General features: G+C 57.7%; 1 protein-coding gene across 1 annotated transcript; it reads right to left on the bottom strand.

The window, feature by feature from the left end:
• Positions 1-2: 2 nt before the first annotated feature.
• Positions 3-398, bottom strand: SPRG_17916 (hypothetical protein; the record flags this gene model as incomplete). Its single annotated transcript, XM_012357331.1, has 1 exon — positions 3-398. A coding segment is annotated over one exon (396 nt), but the record flags the coding sequence as incomplete, so codon positions are not given.
• Positions 399-1,402: the final 1,004 nt, after the last annotated feature.

Raw genomic sequence — 1,402 nt, forward strand, 5'->3', positions numbered from 1 at the left:
ACCTGGCAGAGACCGGCGCCGGCACCCGCGAGCACCTGCTTGTGCAGCGGCAGCACGCCCGTGTCGGCCGGGTCAAGCACTTCGCGCAGGTAGTCGTTGACCGCGAGCTTGATGGCCTTCTCGGGGATGACACCGACGAGCGTCGGCGGGAGGCCGCGGAAGAGACCACGGACACCGTCGCGCGCCAAGAGCGTCTTGAAGCAGTGCACCGGTCCCGTGAAGCTCGTCGAGCTCTGCAGATTGGTCTTGACGATATCGATGGGAAACGTGGCCGAGACACCAATGACGCCGGCAAAGCCACCGACCGCGAGCTTGCCGACGAGCGGGATCTTCTTCTTTTTGGCGGGCGTCGGCAGGAGCGCAGACGGGTGGAGCAGCGTCGTCGTCGTCGAAGTCATGGGCGCGTAGCAGAAGGCGGAATGATGGGAGGGACTCGAGAGATTTCTTCTGTGATGCTGCGTCCTACACCGTACGCAAGATACCTTGCCTTCAACACTTTGTGTTTCCCCAATCACTGGCTGCGCTGTGATTGGTGCATTTGTCGAAATCTCCATCTGGACGGGATTTGATTGGCTAAAACCACATTGCAGTTCACCGCCGTGACACCCACTCGTTCCACATCCTTTATTGTATTGCGCACGTCGCATTGCGTCTTTGTATCTAGAATTAATTTCTAGAAAAAATGCATCCCCCAAATTGGGTTTCCCAGCTCTACCTCAATCGCGAACACACTGGCACGGTTGCGTCGGCTGCATTTGTGCAGCGTCGTTAAGGCCAAGCAATCTACCATGCTGTACGCTGCTGTCTCTTTGGGTCGGACCAGACCAGTGGTCATAGGCACCGCACGCTACCACGCTTACACGACACATCGTGTTGTATAAACGCACGGGAATCTTGGTCGTGTCAGAGGACCACCGGGGTAGGAATGAGCCACTAATAATACATGACGTTGAAGTTGAGATAGTTCTGGTAAATGACGGAGCGGTTCAACGCACAACGGATCGACCCCTGGCCACCGCAAGATCTGTGACGGCTAGCGGGTCGCGAGAAGCTCGACTTGCGCGTGCCAAGTCTCTCTAGTAGTATGATGCTACATATACTGCCAAGCGCCTCTGTTGGCTGTGGATGGAACTACGGGACATGCGACGCCACTTCAACATGTTGCGACGCCGCATTTGAATGTGTCACAGACGCTCCGGCTGTTGCCCGCTGCCGCCCCAAGCTGCCTCCGATCGACTTGGTCCTCCACGATCTGCGCGCATGGAAGCAGTGTGGCGGCGGCGAGTTTGACGGAGACCAGAGCTGCGACGACGGCTGGAGCTGCTACGCGTGGAACCAATGGTTTTCCGAGTGCGTACCGACCGAGTCGCTCGCGCCATGGAATGCAGCGACGACGGAATCA

This window comes from Saprolegnia parasitica (assembly GCF_000151545.1).
Source record: "Saprolegnia parasitica CBS 223.65 unplaced genomic scaffold supercont2.856, whole genome shotgun sequence".
NCBI lineage: Eukaryota > Oomycota > Saprolegniomycetes > Saprolegniales > Saprolegniaceae > Saprolegnia > Saprolegnia parasitica.